Source organism: Zootermopsis nevadensis, unplaced genomic scaffold (assembly GCF_977971745.1).
Source record: "Zootermopsis nevadensis isolate Lab colony 2312 unplaced genomic scaffold, Znev_1.0 Znev_ptg000001l, whole genome shotgun sequence".
NCBI classification, from domain to species: Eukaryota; Metazoa; Arthropoda; class Insecta; order Blattodea; family Termopsidae; genus Zootermopsis; species Zootermopsis nevadensis.
This window is the reverse complement of record NW_028259133.1, coordinates 15,188,927-15,209,879: the sequence shown is the minus strand read 5'-3', so window position 1 is coordinate 15,209,879 and position 20,953 is coordinate 15,188,927. Positions and strand designations below refer to the sequence as shown.

Here is a 20,953-nt window from a genome sequence, read left to right as displayed (position 1 = left end):
TATCCTTCAACATACACTCCTCTTTTACGATAGGTGTTCGCGTTTCACCCATGCACCTTTCAAAATCGCAATACACTCACTCCTCGAATCTTCCAAAATTCATATTGCATCGAGTTTCTTTTTAACATTTCCCAATCTAGCTTCGAATAAGTAATACTGTTAAAGTCAACATTCCTTCCAAGTTGCCATGTTAATCTCTCCATTCAAACCTGAATTATTGCTTCGTAATTAAGATCTAAAAGTTTGTGACAAATTAGTCTGCCTCCTACAGGCGCAAACAGATGGAAATAAAAGAGTGAAAATCAGTTAATGTATTCACAATCGGACGTTCCACACGTAAAAGCATATTAATGATAATACAAACGTCTTTTGACAGAAGACCCGGCCACTACTTCCACACACGTACACCCATACCTAGAGCGAGATTCAAACCCGAATTCCCCGTGTTGCAGCAGTACAAGACGGCATGCCCCTCAAAACGCGCGGGATCTAGGATAGGCGTTGTTACTGTTATTATTATAATCATCATCCTTTGTTACAAAAAGCTGCTCTGACACCGTTACCCATAGCAGACAACCGCTGATGTTGAACACAACTAATTTCTTTCTCGCAAAGGCAATGACGCATGTCAGTGAGCTGTGACCCAAATCCAGAGACTTGTTATAATCTAGAGCAGGAGTTCTCACCCTTTTTCGATGGCGTACCAATAATTCTAATCAAACACATTAAATGCACCACGAACCAAATGCGTTTAGGGAAAACTTATTTATGCTAATATTATCTTTCGATTTTCTTATTTAGTTCGCGTACAACTCAACATTGGCTCGCGTACCATAGGTTGATAAACGCTGATTTAGAGTAATGGATGGGCTTAACCTTAGCTGGCAGGATGTCCGGACTTGCCGAGTGCAATATGGGGGTTGATGGGGCAGCGATTGTTGAGGAGTAGCCTTGAACTTGGAGCCCAGAGTCACAATACCGTTATCTGGTCAGGAACATGAGCCAGCTGTCAAGCCAGGTCCAGCGCACGAGGACGCTGTTAACGCACATTCTAGACTGGTAAGTAGCAGAAGCAATGTATCGGCAAAAATGGGAATTTAAGGAACATATTTAATCACAAGAATCCCATGGAATAGAATCCTCGAGAAGCTAACGGCCATTCTGCTTTAATCACACATCATTGTAATTGCAACGAAATAAACAATAGAATTAGCAACGCAGAGCAACATAAAGTTTATTTTTATTAGAGCGAAAACACAAAATATGTATAAAAACTTTTTTGTATATATCAAACATTTAAAACCTAAGACCTAAGAGGTGTTTTTTCTAATGTTGAAGTCGCATGTAAATGATAAGACACTTTTAGTATTACCATCCATTCTAAGTCTAGATTCACATTTCTATTTTCCCACATGCTTGCGCTAAGTCTGACCCATCTTATCCTTCTGACTTATTAGTACTGTCAATACATTCAGAAATGCATTACACGTATCTACAAAAGTAGAGGCCCTTAAAATCTTGTGTCTGACTGGTAATTACTCTCAAAAAACGTGGCAACACAGAAACCATGATCCATCCCAAGTTTCCTGCTTTTATAGAGCTTTACTTGGGCCTGTTCTTGTAGCTGCGTTCTTCACCAGTTAGTAGTACAGTTATGAGTAAACTCTGGGCTGTTGTAACAACTCTCGGGTGCTTCATAAATGCGTTTTAGCATCTCAGAGCATCATAACTCGTGGCTGTCCTACCAACCACTACTAATCTTCTTATCTTACATTTTTAAGAGTTGAGTAAATGATCACCTAAACCATTGCCACTAAGAATTAGGTACACACGTACTAATAATGTTACTACAGTTTTTTTAAAAGAAAAGTCCTCTTGTGAAACATAGTTGCCTAAACCAAAGCAATTCAACGATAATACAGAGTAGGGAAGCATTCATTCACAATGCTTAAAGATACACTAGTCTACCACAGTTTATTCAGAGCAATGTTAATTGAAAGACAGGTGTTTGCCATTATTGAGAAATATTCTAACAAAGTTAGTTTTTAAAAATAACACCCGTCAGATATCTTCCATCAAGATTGAAGCACTCGATTCATAACACTCGATTATGCGCAGTAATATGGCCGGTGATTTGGCATTCATTTGTTCAGAAATAAAAAGGAATCACAAGCTGACAGATTGAACGAACGGGCTTGCCAAAAAATGTCTTCAAAGCGTTAAATTAGTCGATGTTAAAGTATCGACTGCCGAGTAATAAATTTCTGAATAAATTAATGCCATATCACCGAACGTGTTACTGTGCGTTATGAAAAATCTTATGACTCTACTGCATCAGTGTGTAATGTTGGTGGATGACTCTAACGGGTGTCATTTTTAAGGAGCGCCTTTATTATAAAGTTCCTCAACAATGACAAACACTTGTCTTTCAGTTAACATTGCTCTGAATAAACTGTGGTAGACCAGTGTATCGTTAAAAATTATGAATGACTGCTGTCCCATACTTTACATGCGTATTAACGGAGGATTGGATTACCGTCCTCTGACAGTATTGAAAATGTGAGTGACTGTGGGAGTGATTAGAGAGTAATGAAAGAGTGAAGGAGTGGGAGAGTGACAGAGTATGCAAAATAATGAGTAATTGAGAGAGAGAGAGTGGACAGATAATTACGCAGTGCTTGAGAGAGGGGAATAGGTGACTATAACAGAGCGAGAGGGTACGATTTAAGCTGCGAGACGTACATCACTAGTCTATTGCATCAAAAACGTATTTCTCAAATGAGAAGTGTTATCCGAGAGAGTTTTCCGGCCCCGTGACTAAATAAGCGGAACGAATTAAGGAAGAATGAAAATAAGGTAGAAAGGACCACAGCAACTAAAGAGGATCTTTTATGAGAACATTAGCGTGCAGAATATGAATTGATTCACTGCTTACTGGCATCAGGGACCTCTCGAACTCGAAGCAGATGCGCTAATCGTGACACTTGCACCACGATGTTCAGTACAGAACCCCCTAACAAGCCGTTTCATATAAATGATACCAACGTCCCTCGTATGCTGTATGGACCAGGTTCATGTGACACTGATTACCGACTGGACGACTACGGTTCGATTTTCGGCAGAGACAGATTATTTATTCTCTTCACTACCACGACCCCGGGGAGATCTTGGCGGAAGGGGAATTACACTGAGCCCTCTGTCAAACGAATACAAATTTTTCTGATGAGATACTTGTTAACTTCTAAAGAATGAAAAAGGCGTCATTCTCAATCTAAATAAAAAATATTTTCGTTATAAACTGGCTTAAATATGGTTATATGCTAATGTACAAAAGTTGAAAACAAAATACAAGAACTTGAAATCTAGTTCACAATAGATGAGATTTCAGATTCTCACAGAGGCAAGTATGAAGAGGCGGTCGTTTGGGATATTGCGCCGTGTAGACTCGTGGAAGTTTACGTTTCTACCCGCGATTTATGAACCTTTGTCTATCGCAACAGACTCTGCTACCTGATCATTGAGACACTGAACACTTGTTAGGTTACCCACATTCCCGGCAGGTAGTGCACCGTTAGGGCACCAGTTTCCAGGTCAAGCATCACGAACAAATAACTGTTAAAAGCAACCGATACTTGTAGGTCGGGCAGACTGGCGGCGAAAGTTATTCAGTTCACACATGGCATCTCTTTAGTCACTGCTTTCTGTACCTTTAATTTAATTTAAATGAGATAATTTAACTTTTAATACAAGATGACGTGCAACAGATCACCCCTTAACACCTGTTTTTTACGGTGTACAGTCTTTTCATGTACACACTAGGTACTGATATATAATTTACTGTCTTACCTCAAACTTCAGGCATTTCCTTACCCCCACAGAAGTGAGTTTAGGAAGGGTAGCTTCCCCCAATATTCCATGTTTGTTTGTATTTTATTTAACGTCGCTGTCAGTAGCTCAGACTACAATTTAAAATGAATAATAAATGCGTTGAATAATAAATTCGAAATATTACATAATTTAAGTTACTATATGAACATTTGTCTCTACTAAAATGTTATTTATAATAAATCCAAGTTATAATTGTGTTCCTATATCCTCCTGCGCCTGCCAAACACTAAACATAATTCCAAATTCCACACAACATCAAAATATACTAATATTTCACTAAACTCATTTAATCATTCCCCCAACGCGACAATCTTGAGCAGAGACTACGGAAGAGTGAGTTTAATAAAATAGTCTACCAAGGCGACTACAAGACAAGGAAAAGTGACAGCACAAAGGCAAGTTTAATAAAACAGTCCGCAAAGGCAAAACAAAATAGTATAACGCTATGGAATGAACTGACCTCCGGATAAAAACTGTGGCATCCACACGGGTGACGTCATGGTGCAGTGTAGGATGGCAGCCAAGAGCGCCAAGAGGGCGCCCTGCGGCACACAGCTCATTGTTCCGTGGTGTGGCACATCCTGCAACAATAATGTGTGTTGTCACGTGCCCAAAGCATCCAGTACGACCCCATAATTAGTTATGGCACCTCACACAGCAGCGCTCGTGAATGGGAGGTCAAGGTACGGTACTCTAGATAAACTCGTCTCAATGCACCTAGTCATCAGAAAGTAACGTAGCACGTTACGACTTTGTTAAAAGTCACTACAGTCACTCGGGACTGCCTCCATCAACAGGGCAATTTGCATGCTATCTTCAATGTCCCTCCTGTACGCTTACGACCGCATGTACAGCCGTCTGATGCTGAAATTGAGGTTTGAGAACGGCGCTACATTCTTTCGTCCGTTCTCAGACTTGTTATGCCACAAGCAAACAGGGCCAAGCATCGTCAATTTCCGGTTGAAAACTATACACATTTTCAACTAATTTCGTTAACACACGTCCATCAGATGTGTTGTGTTACGTATCATGGAAGAATATAGTGTCATATTCTTCGTAGATGGAAGCATGTTCCTCCAAAACGTTAGTATGAAATTCACGGTGTCACAACCCAAAGATAACAATCCAAATCCTCACCGCTATAAATACCTCAGTATCGTGAAATATCTACATCTTTAACGAAACGAACTCCCGTCAATCTCGAATCTATCTTAAACCCTTGCTGTTGTAGTATAGTGCAGTAGCCGTGTTTACGGAACGCACTGTAGCCGACTGCATTCCCAAGAATAACAGTACTCATTAGAAGCAGCAGGAAGCTGCTTCAATAAAACAAAATTAATCTGTGAATAATTGGCGACAGTAGGTTGCAAAGAGGCGTAGTATGCTCTGTTATATAGCCCATTACAGTGAAATCTGATGTGTCTTCAAAGAAAGTAGAAAAACATTTGAAAAGGAATGGCGTTAAACTGAAGGAAAATATGTATACTTGCATTTTTAAAGAAACTTACATATGCAAACAAACAGTATGTGTTATGTGTTTTTCTCTTGTCAACAAGATTCAGGTTGAGAGTATATGGCAAATAAGCAGGCCTGTCAGTTTTAAAGTTCAATGTTCACACATTCAGATAAAAAATTGTCTTAAACTGATGAATTACAGACATTAGGCACTACATGGATGATGACTGTCTTCTGGGAAGTCACTTATCCCAGGACACAGTAATCTTCTTAGTCTTCTCCGTGAGAACCCGTAATATCACCAAGAACTACAGTCGTGCATCAAAATATGGTAAAGTTCTGGAAGTCTGCAGTGAGATGTTGTTCCATTACGATTTTATGAATATCTCTCATTCTTACAAAATTATTAGCAATGAAAGTGGACCAAAAGTCCAAAACAGTTATACATTTTGGCGTTAAGTTTGTGTTTTAAAAGACATATAACAAGGTTGTATTAAAAAGATGTTTTAGTTTACGGAAATAAAATCAATGCAAAAGGAGACTTCAATGCAAGAATCACAGAGTAACTTGAGATACTTCAATGCTCGATTCAAAGCGTAAGTAACTTACTGGGCATTATATAAATGCTCGAGACAATAAAATTACTGGGCATATGCCAATGCTTGTGTAAGACACCTCATTGAATATATTAAATTTCCTTATTTGGTGAGTAACTCACAATAAATCTACAATGCTTGATTGAGTCTTATTATGAATCACTTGGATATGTTAATATTTGTGTGAGATCTTATTTGACACAAGCCAGTACTTGAATAACATTACATCTTTCTGGAGACACTTCAATGTATGATTAAGAGAATAACGTATTTAATATATTTGACTTTAAGAACTCCACTGCCTGACGTACTAGAGTAATATGCATGAAATATTTCAAATTTCAGCCAAATATAAACAATCGAGACACACTAATGACTGAATTAAGAAAAACTTGGCTATTTAAATGGCTGAAAAAGAACAGTAAACCACTTTAGATCTTTCAATAGCTGAATGAAAGCGTGAAAGTCCTATTACAGACTTCAATGCCTTAGTCAAGCATAATTCGAGACATGCCAGCGTCTTTACTAAAAGATGTATTTCCATGAGAGATTTCAATCACTGAATAAAACATTTCCTTGAGATATTTTAATATCAAGTAAAATAAAAAGTTTCTTGACAAGTTCAATGTCTACGTCTGATGATATTTCAAAGCCAGAATAGGAGAGTGACGAAAAATGTCAGATTCTCTAATAAGAATGTTACTTAAATTCGGTCTGCCTGGTGGAATGAGACACAAACAGTTTTGTTTGACAGTTACGCAAACAGGAAACGCAACTAGCTAGTGGATAACTTAGCAGAGAGAGTCGCCCTTATGCGGGTATAATAACCTTATCCTTATGGGCGATACTCTCTCATCATGTGGCAACATGTTGCCTACGTCAGAACGGCATCATCTATAAATCTCAGAGTTCTTGGACAATGCTACCGGGCGACGCGATTTTCATTCAAGAATCTCTTCCACGGTCTGGAGAGATCTGGGTTAATTCGCTCAGTATAATCCTAAGTCAACCATGGAAGTATAAGAATTCAGTATGCTTAGTAGTACAAGATCAGCTGAAGTAGTTAAGATGGAGGTTATTTTCTTTCGAAACATTGGTAACCCATAACCCAAAACACCACATTCTTCATTTTCACCGCCTTCAAGACATCAAATTTCGTACTTATAACACTTGCTAGTACCTACCTCATTTAGGCTTTTGCTTGGATATACAAGACTTCTTTTCCAGAGGTTTTCCAGTCAAAATTGCAAGACAAGTTCTTGATTCCAAATTCGTGCTACATGTTCCACTCATGTGATAAAAACAGCACAAAGAATCCTACAATATTTCTCAGTATATGGTGTTGCTCTCATAGTCCCACTTCGAGTAGAATGGAGTTTAGACCAAAACTCAGACACCAGCTATAGAAAATCAGGATTTTCGTGGTTTTACTCAATATCTTTAGGAATTTTATAATACAATACTTTAAAATAGGCCACTGCCTTTTGTTCTCCATTCATAATTCACAACAATCTTCTCGATTGATGCCACATAATCTATGCAGTTAAAAATCGTTATTAAATACACAAACATGAAAGGGTGGATGGTGAAATTTTACAAATGACATTCTACCGAACCTTTTACAGTCAATTTCTAGTGTCGAAACAGTTGCAATAAACAATAAACACAGTACCGATTAATAAGGTAAGGTAAGGATGAACAATGTTAAGTGGGAAGGTCGAAGTGTGTCATGACCGCCAAGCAGCGCTAAGAGACAGGGTCAGCACAGCTGCTGGCCGCAGTTCGTGCCACGTAAAGAAAACACGGGCGATTGGCCGCTCACGACTCACGTCCTTACAGTGAGGCACTGCAATGAGAACTGTGTGGTCGCCGCAGGATTCCGGTCAGCTAACAACAGTTTGGTTTCCGGCTAAATTACGAAAACAACCTCATCGATGAACAAATCACTTGTTTTCTCGGCCTTTCCGTTTTTTCATTTATTCATGCGTTTTTTTTATTCTTTTGTTCTTTAATTCTCTTTCCTCAACCCTTTGAAGCCGAAGGTCGCCTGATTAATATCTTTAAATTCAGTCCGGACCGCAAAGAAAACAACACTTTAACATTACGAAGAACAACTGCTTAACAATGTTTAAATCCCTGTTTGCACGAAAAATCATACAAAACAAATGAATACAATGTGCAGCGCAACAGTTATCACTTGGCTTGAAGGGGTTAATTAATTTCCCATCCCTTTATGTATTTCTCTGTCTGCTTAAAGAACAACAGACACCCATAAATTCATGCTAGACAGACAAATTCAAAGTAGATGCAAATACAATCGTGGGATATTTCACATCACAAGTAAGATTAACACTTGCTACAGGAAACTAAAGCTTCTGATGTAACAATACACAATGAAATTGCTTGTTTTTCTTGCTTCTACAAAAGCGGAATAAATTAGAGGCGCACCTGGTCATCAGATCGGCCCTGCATGCTGTGACGGTAAATTTGTCCGTGTACCTAACCACGGCGCTATGGAGGCTCACGGGGTGTGTTCTTGGCTTCGACATCCCATGAATGTAAAATATCAGCGTCACGCTCCGGCAAAATTTATTCCAGGAGAAAAAGTCCAGAATATTTATTGTATTGAAATTTGGGTTGGCGCCGAACTGATTCCGGCCATGGCGAAGAGAATTCAATGGGAAAAAAATTAAAAACAATCGCACACACACATAAAACTACACACAAGAGAATGGAATATAAGAGTTTCACGACATTTTGGGTGTGACAAGGTATTAATCATCTACAATACATTTTTAAGAAAGGAAGAAACCTGCTCTTTAGAAACAGTAACAACAATTTAATTATAGACGTAAGTGTTGCAGCTATTGTAATTTCATAAAACTCGACACAGACTAAATATCATGCAGTTGCAGGCCACATCACCATCTTATAAACTTTATTCTCGTTTTCAAAAATAGTACCAACATAGGACTTTGACAGATTGTGAGGTGGTAAAAAGATTAATATGAATATTAATATAGCGACAAGTAATTGAAATTTTAAGAATTAAAAAACAGAAGTTAATAACACGCAAATCGCAACAAACAATGGCGATGAACAATAAAATACAGGGCTTTGTGTACTGGCGTTATAATCCTGTCCACATTCGAAAGCAGTAACTTACCAGTGATGCTAAACACCTCAGTCAAATCGTTCAGAGCCATAAATGTACCACTTACAAACCTCAATTCGGACAGCCAGCATCCGGAACAAGACTCGAACCCAAGACTTTCCGATACAGAACCAGATTCCAACTCCCACGTCGGGACGTTCGGTTCACATTTACGGAACAAGTGTGACACTATAAATGTCGCTAACCTACAAAGAACGTGACAGGCATCCACAACATTCCCTACCGGTAAGGTCTGCTCGCCCGACATGCATCGCTACTGGCACTGACCTTGCAACAAATAATTCCTCTAAGAAGCTCGTCCACGTAGTTCATAAGACTCATTTGTGCACCTATAAAGCGTTTCTGAAGCACACAGAGATAACATCCATATACAGATTTCGACTCTTTAATATGTAAATATTCTTTTACTCCAAAAGCTTATTCTGAAATTCTTTAATTACAATCGATTTGTTATATTTCGCTACTTCTTATTCTAAATTCATGTTCATGGCATCGTTCCACATCCAGATTCCTATGTATTCCAATAAAGACACCTACCTGTTTAATAACTCATCCTTCAAAGATGTTTTCCTATGACTGCCTACATGCATATTCATCATCTCTCTCTACTAGAAATATTCATACTCTTTTACAACGTCATTTACTTTTGTCGGCATTCTGTAAAACATCTTAATAGTAAAAAAGAATAATAACTTTAATTGTGGAAACAGCACGCAACTGTAGGAAGCTTCTGACGTTATCAATTCCGAAGATACTGTTTAATGAGCATCAGGGACAAGATTCGAACATGGCCCATGGACAAACACCTTCCAACATGGTCTGAGAAAAATAATTTCACTCGACAAACGAAAGGAACAGACCGGAACGTACTGGCTTCTCATGTCTGAGATCTCAAAGGCCAGAGGTCCACCTACGCGTTGAGAGTGCACATTACAATTTACATTGACTCTCATCTTCTAAAGTCTGCGCGATTTCTTATCTTGGCCCCAGGCAATACAGAACACATTCAACCACTTCTTAAATAAGGTAAGAGATAGTTTTACACAAAAACGATGTCATATGACGCAAGGCAGAAAGTCATTAGGAAAACCGATATCACAAATCACCAGAAAGTACGTAAGAGCAGGCAAACATTACACGATTGATCACAACTCAGATAACCATCGGCCAGAGCCTACTAACTGATGTTTTATAGGTACTAAAGCACGCATTAGACCGATGTTAGAAGTTAATAAGGAAATCGCACCACGCTGTCAAAACAAATAAGTATGCAAAAATGTAAACACGTCTCGGTACAAAAACCTGGATAACGAAAACAGTTGCATTTGTTACGATTTACCTGACAAAAGTGAGACCACTTCTTACCAAATCCTAAACTTCGCATCACGCATAATCATCTTCCCATCTCACTCGACACTACAAAAATGTTTCAGTTGAAACAAAGTAGCTGAAGAACGAAGATATCTGTCTTAGCTGAAGAACGTTGAGAACCAACTATGTTAACTGCCTCGACAGGAAGTGGCTCAGTACCAAGGAATTCGTGTGCACGCACCAGTAACTACACACAGAAACACGACAGGCCACTTCATGGGAAGTTCATCAGCTTCTCAGCCACTAGACTGCAACCACTTCCCAACCTATACGCCTAACGAGAATTCAGGCATTTGAGTAGTGTGGCGAGACAATTTGAATTCAAATGCTACGTACATAGTCTGTTTAATCACACATCATAAAGCGTGATAAGGAATAAAGTTGGTAGCACCGTGTTCCTCAGACAGGCTGGTAACTGCCAACAAGAATACACGGGGTCATAACACAGATAACCACACACTGGATTGATTACGTATCTTTGTGACCACCGACTAGACAGGTAATTTAACTGCGCGCGGCTTATTCATCGCCCATGATGGAACGTCTGTCAGTTTCTACGACACTACACGACGCAACATCCCAGAAGACGGACGCCTTTACACTCGCCGCAGTGAGAATCTGAAACTTCATTAAGTGCAAGTGTTAAAAGTGGCGGCTAATCCCATAAATCCCAACGTTGTTGCACCTAACCGTGATATATACTTCTTTCACAAACGCAGTACCCGCGTCTGGAGAAGTATTGTTGAGTTAACCCTTTAAAGTCCAGGGGTAAATGTGTATCACCTGCGTTAACAATCTGCAACTCTGTATTTAACCCATAGAGCGTATTTACGGATTTCGTATTATTTTCACAAAAACAATGATTTTATCTGAATAAAAATCTCCGGACCGGAGATAGGGATTAGCTCTATCTAGTGGGCCCAACTGTGTAGGAACCTGAAGACGGAGATAGAGTTCCATCTCCGAAACGTCGTTTTAAGGTTTATATTTTATATTTTACTAGACGATGGATAATATCCAAGGAAATGTTTATTCAAATGACTCTTCACCACCGTCAAGAAGTTTTATATTTGATAATGATTTTATCCTTAAACAGCATTAACCAACTGATCTTCGCAAAGGAGATGAGTTGTGCTGTCTTTTTGCGGTAGTGAGTGAAATTTAAAATAATATGTACAGGACATTAGGCTTCAAAAGGTTAACTATAACCAAGAGTTTACATTTAATTTTGCAGCAATTCCAATCGCGAATAGCTTCTACCTCGTCCGACCGAATCACGCCCTTCGGGTAGCTCCTGAATAAAAACTAGTTATTGCTTGAGTATGTTAGTGTCGTAATTAATATCAAAGCATCAGATCATAAAAACAATTGAATAATTAAATTAACAAAACGGATGATGTATATAATTTACCAAAAATATCCTCAAAATGACACAGGCCGACCTAACGATTCAAATCCTAACACTTGGCCTATCTTTGTGGATTACGACGTTGTTGGAATTTTAACTATTTTAACACAAGGAATACAGGGGAAAAAACACTATGCAACATACCGTTCTGTAACTGGTTCAATGAGTAAATGTTTATGCGCGTGCGCGAAAGCTGTCTGAAGGTCGAGTTACAGCGATCGTGGTAATAGTACAATGCAGAACCTATATTAACACGCATGTAACTACTTTTAAATTCAAATTATAAACGTGAGTACACAGTTAAACCAGTGTGCTAGTGTTTCTCAACCTTTCGCCCACATTCTGGTGGGTTATGACGATAGCATATTGTAAATAAACGTACTGCATTTCTGGACCTTATCCATCATCCATTATCCGAAAAATAACGATTCGTAATCTGGAATTCATAACTGCGTACTTTCTGTAATCTTTGGAAGATGAAGAAATATTCATCATATATGCAACGTCTTCCTACGGAAATTTTTATAAGACAATAAAGAATATCAAAATTCCTGATTTTTATAATTTTAGTCAGATGCCCTGAGTAAAATGACACATATTCTCATGAACTACTAGAATGTTTGCCAATGAAGATTACAAGACCTTTATTACTACCATTAACAACATGTTAAGCACAGAGAAGCTAAACAGAAAACAGAGTAATATAAAACAGCAAAAGCAGCATCTTTTCATTAACAATAAAGTAAAAACACAGTCAACAAATGAAGTTAAAAGTATAGTAAATTCAACTTCTTCAAGGCAAAGATTTAAAGTAGTAAAGTGAGAAACAGCAAGCAAACATATCGACTGACAAAAAACTATCAGTTCTGTGTATAGAATTCACACACATTGCGTGTCATTTAACCCAATGTTGGCTGCACTTTTTTTCCAAACCATATTGTAAAAAAACAAGAAACACTGAAAGATGAAATTAGTATTAATTAAGACTTACTTTCAAAGTCTTCGGTGAATATATGTTTAATAAACTTATTACAAACCTTTAGACTGATAATACTGATAACTGTGACTGTAAACTCGCAAGGGAAACACCAGAAAACAAACTTTTGCACACAAAGATTGAGAACCGCGCTCTCTCAACACGCCATCTTTCACTGGAGTTGAGTACCAACCTGATCAACCAAACGGAGCGAAATTTAAAACTATTCCAGAATCACAATTGTCAATAACACAGACGTCATTTCACCCAGTTATAATTTTAGGGTATTCTTCCCAACACACGTACATTTGTATAGGCCTATAAATTCATGCATAACCTGATTTACTTATTTATGGTTTACTTAACGGGCAAAGAACGAGCGCTTTCACTAGGTAGGTCTGCCATCTGTAATTCATTCATGTCAGATATCACAGTTCATGATGACAACTTTACCATACTGCATGTATCACTGGTCTGAAAACAGCCAGAACCCGTCCTAGTTATGATTGTATTAGCAAGACAGTGACGTCAGTTAGTTTCACATTACAGAGTTAAACCTAGATAAAGAAAATCAGTTATGATCACTGAGCTTTGTCAGAGTTAAATCAGTTCTGTCAGTACAAAACGAAGCCTCTGCAGGGCGAGGATGTTCATCTTACAAACTGGTAAGCTGATACCTTCGCTTGGGCTGGGTTTAGACGTAGGCGTGTAGGCCTTTGTGAAAATACTGTGTACCACCTAAAATTCTTGTCCTTATTAAATTTTGCTACGAGAAATACGTAAGAAAATGTGAGAAAAGGATAACACAGGGAAAATTTATTAATATTTTAAACTTTATTCACTTTAATAGTGTTATTATCTGATTTCTTTTTCCGATCGCAGGCGTCACGTAACAATCATAGGCTTGCGATATATCTACTAGGTAACATTGCGTTATCACTTAGACACGGAATTGCAACTTAAAAATGGCCTGCCGCATCTATGCGAAGTCCACTAGAAAACGAAAAAACAACAACCCGATTGCTTGCATGCAATGAGTGGGTGTATGTATGGGACTTGTCTCAAGGTAATATAATCTGCCGGCGGACCGATATTCGAACCCTGGTCTTCTCAATTACGGTGTAATAACGGAACTGCAGTCGTGGTGAGTAGGAAAGCTCTCGAGCTGACAATGAGGAAGTCGTCCTACTGTTAATTCTACGAAACGCCTTTCTCTAGGAATGTGATATCTGCTGCGCTTGTGTTAGTTTCATCAGCTAAGCTAACGGAATCTACAACGCGCGTGTAGTTGAACCGGGATGTTCCTCAAGCAGTGCCCGAAGACGCTAGCGACATTGATGATAATTATTACTATAATTAAAATGACGAGGATTATAATACAATGATGATGGTAATAATAGTGATAATGGTAACAATAATATTAACAGTAATAATATGCACGCTTCGATATGCTCCGACAAAACTGTCTGGGCGGCAGAGTAGTGTCAAATCGCGACTGTACAGTTCTGGCTTCAAAAGACATTATAATATTTTGACAGGAGAAAATATATAAAGTTATAAAAATAATGATAAACAGGAAGATGACTCTCTCCTGGGCCGCTGCACAGTGTAGTCTAATATAAATTTACCGACGTTTCAGAGGTGCTTGTTGCCTCCATCAAGAGGCCTCTGAAACACTGGCATTCTTCTACCAGACGACACGGTGGCACAACTCAGGAGAGAGTCATATTAATATTCGTCGCCGTAGAAGCCTTAAATCTTAATTATGGTATATAAACCACTCAACAAGCGTCAAGAACACAGCACGAATCATTATAATACGGGCAGATTAAACCTCTACACAAAGACGCAGGGATATGAAGATATAACACAGTCTGAAAGAATAATACAATCCAAAATAACAATTATTCGTCACAACATTAACAAAATATACTTTGAGATTATAAACAAATCGTCAATAAATCCAAGATCCACTGCTAGGAACTAGTCTCACCAATGTGTATGACATCCGCATTGAAACAGCCATACGCCAGCTGAAGACGAGGAAACCAATCATGCTGGTTGATCATGGACACAGTAACACTATTGGTAGTAGTAGTAGAACGGTGGTAGTGGGTTATATTATTTACTCAGCACAAAGAAATCTTAGATATGTGGTGCGCAGTAAATATCAAGATATTGGATTAATAGATAGACGACTAATGTAGGCCTGAATGCTATGCGTCTTCGTAAAATAATTCGTAATGAACTAGAGCGTGTGTAACAGACTTGAATTTGGGCTGGTGTCTTTGAGCCTTGTGGGTCCCAGCAGAAACTTAAATCCGAGGAATGTGCATAATGAGAAAAGGTAACACACAGAAACCAACCACGGATGGAATGACTAACACTCTAGGCGTAAAATACTCTGGTGGTGCGTTTGACACGGAACCAACTTTATCTTCGGCCACTTCACTGATCAGGAAGTCACGCCTGACATCAGCACCGCAGAAATTGGTTTCTCTTGTTCTTGTGTTAACTAAAGATTCAGTTTCAAGTTTGTCCACCTGAGAATTACGGGTCTGGTTCATATTACTTAAGGTTTCCTGCATTCGGTTCAATAGTCACCGTTAACGCACTACATAACAGCCGGTTTGTTTCTGGAGCCAGCTGCTCCAAAGGTCGTTCAAGATTCCTGCTGCATTCAATTCCTCCAAGCAATTTCCATGATAGTTCTTAAAATCTGAATCCTTTTGTTTGTTTGTATAAACTAACAGTTCTTTGGAACCACTCACCTCCACCTACAGCAGAAGACATGAGGGAGTGGAGCTATATCTCCACTCCTCGTAGGCACTCATATGTGGTGCTTAAACCGAATCTGGAGCAACACCATTCATAACCAAGTGCAGATATAATAATCGAAAATAGTAAAACGTAAAATACACTTCTGATAAAATCTCAGTTTCTTATGTCTATTATTGTGAATAATATTTCCTCTGTAGCCTACTATATGCAAGAAAGAAGCTAATATTTACTGTATTGATTATAACAAAGCCAAGAACATCCACATTTTGTACATACTGTAACAATAACTTATTTAAAATTACAACAGGCATGCTCTGATATCAAACCAAAAATCCCACCACAGAACCCACTGTAGCCAACCAAACGAAAGAATTAACATCAGACTGGAACCTGCAACCTATTTTTATGCCTTCGTTACAAGCAGTGGGCATATATACGTACTGAAGAAGTTACGCCTGTCAGCATGTTCTATTTTCAAGGTCACTAGACGAATTTAAATTATGTTCAGTGTGGAGGGTCTGCATTAAATTTGCTACAATATCTACTTTTATTCTTACTGGTCAAACGCATTAATAATAATTTGCCGCTGTGCCGCTAGGCTTAGGAAAAGCGGCAGTGATCGCAGATGGAAGACAAGTTGTATTGTGTTGCCGGCAAAGTCGCCAAATACCCTCACTGTACACTACCAATTTTGCAAGAACCTAAATCAAGAAACGTCTCAAGAACGGACAGCACAACAAAGAAAAACTGGTGCAAAACATAAAACATACATTCTTGTGCTTAAATAAGATTTACAGCTTCTATTTGAGATATTTTCATACTGTGCAAACTAATGTAGCTGAGAAAAACATAATCAATTCCTTCAGAATATACAGCTGTGAAGAAAATCGAGTTATATAAACACAAAACCTACAAGGGGACAAAAAATTGCAAAGAATTCAAGTGCAGTCGACCATAACAACTCACCAGCGCCTTCTTCAGTGGTCACTTCCTGCTCGCAACACTGTGGCCGTGGCCCCTACGTCAACACTACTACACCGACACTAAAGAAGCACATGCCGTGGTGATCGCAGTCCGCACGGCGAGACACTGAAGAGGAACAGCTGACGAACACAGGGCGAGTGAATGACCTGCATGTCCCCACTCCCGCACACCCCTCAAATGCTACCAGAATTTCTGCAACATAACACTGTTGGTTCAACGTCCTATCAACTGTTAAAAAAGATGGAGCGACTGAGAAAAACCGCAAAGACAGTAAAATTCCCTAGAGAATCGAGCTCATACTTCGTCATCTTTTCCTTCAATGTTCCATAATTCTTCTTCCTCCTTTGCCACTGTCTTAGATAAGGTTCTGAGGCTTCCTACACAAATTAAACAATACAACGGGGCAGACACATTACAAGGTCTCTACTACCATTCCACTGCGGCACATTACAGAAAAAAACACGATCATCAATTTCCTGAACGTGATTTGACCCCGATATTCTTAATGAGGTCCTTAAAGAGCTCTGAAATTGACAATAGTGGCAAAATACTTCAGGAGAAAAATATAGTAAGATAATATAAAATAGGCCTATTTAGTCTAATTTCGGAAATAGAAAACAATTTTATGTTGGAATGAAAGCCGGATGAGTGCAGACCTTAATAACTTTCGAACTAATTGGCATAAGTTTTAAAACAAACGAGACGCGTAAAAGAGAATTCTGAAACCCGTACAAACAGGGCGATTCAATATTTCCTTTCATAATTTTGGGGGAACATTTTGTATACCATAACAAATAAACAGTGCGAATACACAATGATCCAGAAAAGTCTATGTTTTAATAGCTACGTGATGAATATTCTTGGATCGTACAGACCGTGCATATAAGTAAACATGCCCACCCTTGATGTAGACATCTCCCATACAAAAGTAGTCAAGGGAAAATATTTTTTTCGTTGCGATTGCTAACAGGCTACTGAGCTGTGCGACGACAATGACTCCAACGTAACCATCATCGCCGTACATTTATAAAAACCCAAGAAATTGAATTACTGTCAAGTACTTCAAGACTGCAGTATCGCAAATCCGTTCTTGAGAAGTGTTAAGGAAATAAGTAGATCAATGGAAAATCTGCACTAATTCAAAGCTGGTATTGAAAATGAAGATGGGAAACTTTCCTTTCAGCGTAGAACCGTTCTGCCTCAATTGCATTTCCGTGCGCTTTGTCCAGAACAAGATGGATGTCTGCACATTCCTCGTCTGTACAGTTCATTTTGCAGAACGTTACGTGAAATCACTATCCTTTACTTCCACATCCAAATGGAGGTACGTCTTTCCCTCCTTCCTTGTAGACAAATAACCTCTCGGCGTCTAAAATAATAACAAACCACAGCCGATTAGGGTATTACGAACACAGACAAGTGTCATACTAACCAAGAAATTTTCAGTCGGAACATCTCAGCACGTCATATGTATTAATTGTACATAAATTATATAATATATATAAATTGTATATATATTATATACAATGTATATAAATGGATGTATCTAAAACGAAGAAATTTCTGGAAGCAATATGTATTTGAATTATGTACTTGTTTATGGTCATATAACAGAATCTGACAAGACAAGACGTACAGTGCATTAAAACAAAAAGGCAAATATTCGAAATACACTCATGTTGTAATTTCGACTTTCTGTCCAAGGTTTGAAACTTGTGGTCAAGCACGTTAAATCTGAAACTGGATATGTGTAAGTTGTGGGGGGGGGGGGGGGGGGGTTTAGGCAGAAATACATTTACAAGTATCGTACGAGATAATTTCGTGTTGAAACGAAACAACGTGAGAATATGATGGTGTTTCAGGTCACTTTTGTGAAAGAAACAAAAAAGACTACCAGCACATCCCTCATAAGAATAACTGTTAATTTTTTAATGTCCTGAGATCAGCTCCATAAAATTCGCTTATTTTAAACTAATAAAAATGTGTAACAACAATTGTTCTGCACTGATACTTTTCCGTAAATGTCATTTGTGGTTGCCAGATGATAGTTTGACGATGATAAATTGGTAGACAAGAGACGGTGATGTTCTGTACACTACAGCATAAATGATGAGGATCATCAACACCGAAAACAGTTCAACAGCGAACTCTTTTGTGTGGATGGCAGATGATAGGATGATGATGATGAATTGGTGCTTAGGAGACTGTCGCATACTATTGTAATGAGCTTTCGTAGCGAATATGATAGACAAGCGAACTCAATCTTGGGTGGGTGGGTCGGTTAAGTTGAACATCATCGGAGTCAGGTCTCATGAGATCACCGATGACGTAACTCTATACATCCAACGTACCTGATATTTTGACCCGTGCGTACTGCCTTGTCCGAATAATAAAAGCCGTGATACAAAGAAGACTGCCCCTTAAGTTTTCTGTTTTTTACAACCAATTCTTTTGCTACAAGACTGCTGATATTCACGTTACGTTCGGCTGTTACCACCACTGTTTCTAGCACGTCTGAACTGACTATAGTACATTCAGGATGTGTACGGAGCAGATATAAACAATGTCTGGGGACTGATATCGTTTTAGCATCCTGTTGGTCGAAGGTTAAAGCCATTATTTACCCCCCTCCCCCGGCTTTACCACTGACCGCAATCCGATTGAGTTCCTATGAACTCAAATCAAAGTGAAGTTGTCATTGTGAACTAAGCATGACACTCGCCTGTCCTTGTTTCTCGTCTGCGCTGACTTCCGTTCCATACACTTCTTGAACAGAGAATACTACAGTCTTCTTTCAAAACATAATCAACGTGTTATTGCAATACGAGCCTGCAAGCTGTCATTGTGTCCGTAATTTAAGCGTGTCTGATCCCTTTATCTAATCCTCCTTTCCAAATAACCTGTAATTATTTTGAATTGAATGTCGCGGTCCAGCGGTTAACACTGCCGCTCCGTGTTCTGGGGTTCCAGGGTTGGAATCGTCGCCAGTGAGATTTTCATATTTTGCCTAGTCCACCGAGGTAAATGGATGGATATTTCCTCAAACTTATTATATCCTTTCGAATTTATACATTACAATCAGACACAAAATACGTATGCAGATGAAAACGAATCGCTAAATAAACCAAGAATAAACCCATCGTATTTTAACTTGAAGATAATGTCTTCAGTAATATAATGTAATATGCATTATGGTATACACACAAAATATACTATTGTGCACAAATGTACGACTTCTAGCAGGTCCTGTAAGAAAGTTGAAAAAAATATTATAATTCGTATGTTCTGAATATTTATGCTTTGTTAATTGATCTCTTATTACTTATTTCCAAAACATCCATGTTGTAGAACTCACTGTGCTTCGTGATATGTCAGTACCATCAATACCAAGGCAATGGTCGTGTTATCTATTTTTCCGCCAATTTCTTTATCACCCGTTCACCGCTATCAGACACACTCGGGCTGATATAAATTACATTACAAACTCATGTCAAGATACAAATAAAATATCAGTCCTATTCTTGGAACTGTTACCAACAAATCAATTGACAATGTTGTTCTAGGCTTTGGTGCCTTACATACTCGTAGGTAGATGCCAATGTTTCCCCTTACTCTAACTATATTAATCCCCCCCCCACTTCCCAGCATCACCACTTCAGCCCTGAAGATGGAGACAGTATGTGAGACTCCAGATTCTCATGGCGACAAATGTAAAGAGGGCAGTCTGCTGGATTGTTACACCAGAGTCTGGAAGAGTATCGACGTTTATGAGGCACTTGCTGCCTCCATCATAAGGTCGGTAAGAACAGATTGCTCGGTGAGAACAATAAAATAAACTTACCTATATTATAAGAGATGCTGTAAACGATGTGCATGTGGTAGTTTCATTCCACTTTATCAGTGAACGCATTGCACAATAGACAGAGGCCAAGTTAGCAGTATGTATCAGGAGATAAGCACAAATCATCTAGCACCATAAAAAGTAACTTCGTTTAAGTGTTTCTGACATAGGTGTCATAAATTGATCCATATTATTGAGCATTCTCTGTCATCTATTAAGGTGGCGACTGACTTGTAACATTTACTCGTAATGTAACATTCGCGGCGAGCATGTTACATTACACCACAACTGGTGAGGCGCATCGAATGCTCGTTTTGAACGCTCGGCTCGACTGTGCTCATGTGTGCTCCATTCATTTCATTCAATATGTCGGACGTGGAGGTTGTGTTATCTTTGTTTCATTTAATACGCTACTCTTATCTAAAGAACTCGTGAATGCTCGTTACGACGCCGCTCGACTGACTGACTGACTTGTAAT

General features: G+C 38.7%; 1 protein-coding gene across 3 annotated transcripts in view; it reads right to left on the bottom strand.

The window, feature by feature from the left end:
• Positions 1 to 18,009, bottom strand: part of Np (serine protease notopleural) — a 31,877-nt gene extending 13,868 nt beyond the window's left edge. The window contains exons 1-2 of one of the 3 annotated variants that reach the window (XM_022063932.2): positions 16,617 to 18,009; positions 4,349 to 4,469 (exon numbers count right to left, since the gene is read on the bottom strand). In XM_022063932.2, the coding sequence (XP_021919624.2) occupies positions 4,349 to 4,448 (100 nt within the window). In that variant the 5' untranslated portion in view covers positions 4,449 to 4,469; positions 16,617 to 18,009. Of the gene's footprint in view, positions 1 to 4,348; positions 4,470 to 10,479; positions 10,589 to 12,930; positions 12,951 to 16,616 lie in introns of those variants that run through there. The other 2 variants (XM_087343828.1, XM_087343824.1) reach the window with 2 other exon arrangements.
• Between the last annotated feature and the right edge of the window lie 2,944 nt (positions 18,010 to 20,953).